General features: G+C 50.0%; 2 protein-coding genes across 2 annotated transcripts; one reads left to right on the forward strand and one right to left on the reverse strand.

The window, feature by feature from the left end:
- Positions 1–1,059: 1,059 nt before the first annotated feature.
- N7446_012576 (uncharacterized protein) lies at positions 1,060–1,911 on the reverse strand (the record flags this gene model as incomplete). The annotated part of the gene is made up of 1 exon (XM_058521318.1): positions 1,060–1,911. One exon carries the CDS (start codon positions 1,909–1,911, stop codon positions 1,060–1,062), a length of 852 nt encoding a protein of 283 aa, XP_058366684.1.
- Positions 1,912–2,236: 325 nt separating this feature from the next.
- N7446_012577 (ankyrin repeat domain-containing protein) lies at positions 2,237–3,303 on the forward strand (the record flags this gene model as incomplete). Its single annotated transcript, XM_058521319.1, has 2 exons — positions 2,237–2,655; positions 2,757–3,303. 2 exons carry the CDS (start codon positions 2,237–2,239, stop codon positions 3,301–3,303), a joined length of 966 nt encoding a protein of 321 aa, XP_058366685.1.
- Between the last annotated feature and the right edge of the window lie 351 nt (positions 3,304–3,654).

Below are 3,654 nucleotides of genomic sequence, written 5' to 3' on the forward strand. Positions count from 1 at the left end.
CTTGAGAAAACACACCTTGACCAAATGGTGGGGTTGCTGGCGAGAACCGGAAACTTGTATGTACGGAAGGGGTTCCCGGCTCAGACCACGGGCTGATGAAGCAACCCAATCGGGTTAGCGTGGCAGAATCGGCAGAATTCTGTCTCATCATTGGCTGTGGTCTGAGGGAACTGAGGTAACCCTGAGCGCTCGATACGTATCATCTATAGTCCTAATTACGGCGAGGAGCACGACAAGAGGAAACCGAAGTTAGACGTGGTAGTTGAAACAGCCTTTCCAGGCACACCCTTGGTAAGATCAGGAATAGTTGACTTGATGGCTGCCAAGGCACTGAATGTAGGTGTTCCGGTGCATGGTGGCTCACCTTCGCGAAGAAGATGATCCATTTGGCCATTGTGCTCCACAATGCTTCCTGGCTGAGGCGACACATTGCACCAGCCTGGCCCCCTATCACATCAACGCGGTATGGCTCCAAGACTGTCTCCTACAAAGCTCGTTCCCATTCGTGATATGATAGTGAGCCAGTCCTTTACCATATCTGAAATAGCGGAACAGGCTGAATGTAACAAGCTGACCATCATCAATATCCGTAGAAACCTGTGACAAGTTGGAAGCATGTACGCCCCTTAACCTCAAGTAGGTCGCAAACGCACTGTGACGCCTCTGATGCTTGAAGCCCTCTGTGTACGACCGCAGTGACAGGTGACCCGTTATGGCTCAACTATAGTTCCGTACTATACCCGTGCAGCCAGAAAGGACCATTTTCAGAATCCGCCTGTGTCTGAAGTCAAAATACAAATCAAGCAACTTCTCGGCAAAATCTGACGTTGAAGGACGTGATGCTGATAGTTCTACCGATGAAGACTGGGAGCTTACCACCCTGAAGTATGTATTTTCTGCACGAGCACGCCTTGTGGAAATCTTTTACGGTCCCGATGCAGAGAACTTTGACGAAGATAAGCTACTTTCTCGACGCATCCAGGTAACTAATGATACGGTTGCGCTTTCGCAACCGCCCCGCCGAGGCAATCGAGTCAATTGGAATTTCGATTATTTCCCTCAGCCAAACGAAACCTGCTGCCAGTAGCTTTTTGAAATCTTCTCCGGATCCTGACTATTCTTCACATTTATCCAAATGGGTTGAAAGTTTTTCATCCTATACGATGCATCCCGAATATTCTGGTCCAAGACGAGGACAGCATTCCGTTGTAATACCCAGTCGATACAGTTCCCAGACACTGCAATAACAGGAACTCCCAGAGAATCAAACTTTTCCTTCAACTTTTCAATCTGAGCCTGTTGCATCTTTGAGCTCCGTTCCGTCTCGCCCGTCCACTTGCGTAAAAACTGTAGTGAGCGTACCCATGCAGGTCGAATTCCCTTAAATCGATTTGAACATGCCACCTCCATGACGCGCGCGAAGGCCACTTTCTCCTCGGCTGACACCAAGCCTGCATTTTCCACTTGATCTCGGAGGAATGTCCACAAGAGCGTTCGGTCCCATCCACAGTCCTCTAATAACGCAAAGAGACCGGCGGCGCAAGAGAACTTCCACTCGCGAATGGCGACTACCAGAGGTAGAATGATGTGACTCGTTTCGCGGGGCCAAAACTTGAGCTTCCTCGGTGGGCGCTTGTTTGTTCTTGCAGCATACGCGGCACGCACGTGTTCTATCAGCTCGGGATGGAGTCTTTCGAAATGACGAAGATATAGCTCGGCAGGCTGCGTTTCGCAAGAGAGTAAAGACCAGTTAGAGGAGAAGTATTTAAGAGTATATGGGAGAGCCAGAAAATGGAGAATGGGATTGATAATAAAGTATGCTGGGAAGCCGACGGCAATACCATAAATCGACTCTATTAGAAAGCTTATTGCACTTAGAAACGTGTCGATGGCATCTCGCATCAGAAGCATGATTGGAAAGGTGGGGGGAATATCCACCCGATCAGCAGAGTTTTGACTGAACAGACAGATGAACGCAACCTATGCCATCTTTATTGATCAAAAGACAAGTAACAACGCTAAAAAGTCTTTGTTTCTTATCTTCATGAATGGAATGCAATACGAGGAGGCGCAAGACACTTGTCTATTCTGAGTTAGTAGAGATCAGAAGTCCAGCCAAATACGAGCGGCACAACCACACCATCGGATCGAGAAGGGAAGTAGGAAAGAGCGTATATTAATCTGGAAGCTCCTCAATTCTCCGCTCCATCCGCCATACACTTACTGCACTTCGAGTATGCCCATATCCACTCGGCTGAGAAAAGTCTTCTCCAAACTAAGAAGAAATAAAAGCAAGCAAAAGAGTGAGACTCGATCTTCACCCACCAACAACGCACTCCAGCAAAACCCAAAAGTTGCACAGAGACAGAAAACGCTAGTTGAAGCTTCTCGCCAAGGCGATATAGTCGCCGTGACAGAAATTCTCCGACAACGCGGAGCATCTCCAGAGGGAGAAGAGTCCTTGCGTGCAGCAGCCTCGAATGGCCATGCAGATGTCGTTCTTCTGCTCCTGCAGCATAGAATAGATCCGAACAAGCTCGACAGCGTCGGCCAAACCGCTCTGCACAAAGCTGTTATCCATGGCCACGGCAAAGTTGTTCGTCTACTCGTCGAGAACGGTGCAGACCCGTTCATAGGCACTGCGCCCATCCTGTGGTTTGCGGAGCTATATTGGAATAAGCGACCGTTGGGATTACTGCGAGAATTGCTCCGCAAACATCACCCGGAAAGATTCGAGGAGCAGCATCTTACACCAGCGAAGCCAGCAGTGAGGCCAGCAGTGAAGCCACCAGCGAAGCCAGCAGCGAAGCCAGCAGTGAAGCCAGCAGCGAAGCCAGCAGTGAAGCCAGCAGTGAAGCCAGCAGTGAAGCCAGCAGTGAAGCCAGCAGTGAAGCCAGCAGTGAAGCCAGCAGTGAAGCCAGCAGTGAAGCCAGCAGTGAAGCCAGCAGTGAAGCCAGCAGTGAAGCCAGCAGTGAAGCCAGCAGTGAAGCCAGCAGTGAAGCCACCAGCGAAGCCAGCAGTGAAGCCAGCAGTGAAGCCAGCAGTGAAGCCAGCAGTGAAGCCAGCAGTGAAGCCAGCAGTGAAGCCAGCAGTGAAGCCAGCAGTGAAGCCAGCAGTGAAGCCAGCAGTGAAGCCAGCAGTGAAGCCAGCAGTGAAGCCAGCAGTGAAGCCAGCAGTGAAGCCAGCAGTGAAGCCAGCAGTGAAGCCAGCAGTGAAGCCAGCAGTGAAGCCAGCAGTGAAGCCAGCAGTGAAGCCAGCAGTGAAGCCAGCAGTGAAGCCAGAAGTAAAGAAGGCCCCAGCTAAAGCATCCAGGAATTCTACTAGAGTCTCTCCCGCATCTCCAACCGAAGATCTCTGGCCAGATCGGGTATTTCTCTCCAGAGGAGAAAGGAGAAGGGTCACGCCTTCCGACCCAGCTTACTGGAATTGACTCTTTCTAGCGAATACCATCGGGTGGTGAATTTAAGTCTTGCATGATAGTAAATTGGCCGGGAATTGATAGGGACACTCCCACTTTTGTTCCGGACACTCCTAATTAACGTAATTCACTAGTGAGCTGCGCACCACTAGTGAGCTGCGCACCCTACCTAACCTATCAATTTTAAATGCATTTATCTCAACCAAAACGCCATTAAATTTAATAAGCTAAAAACG

Source organism: Penicillium canescens (genome assembly GCF_028828765.1).
Source record: "Penicillium canescens strain IBT 15451 chromosome Unknown utg000010l_segment0_segment0, whole genome shotgun sequence".
Lineage (NCBI taxonomy): Eukaryota > Fungi > Ascomycota > Eurotiomycetes > Eurotiales > Aspergillaceae > Penicillium > Penicillium canescens.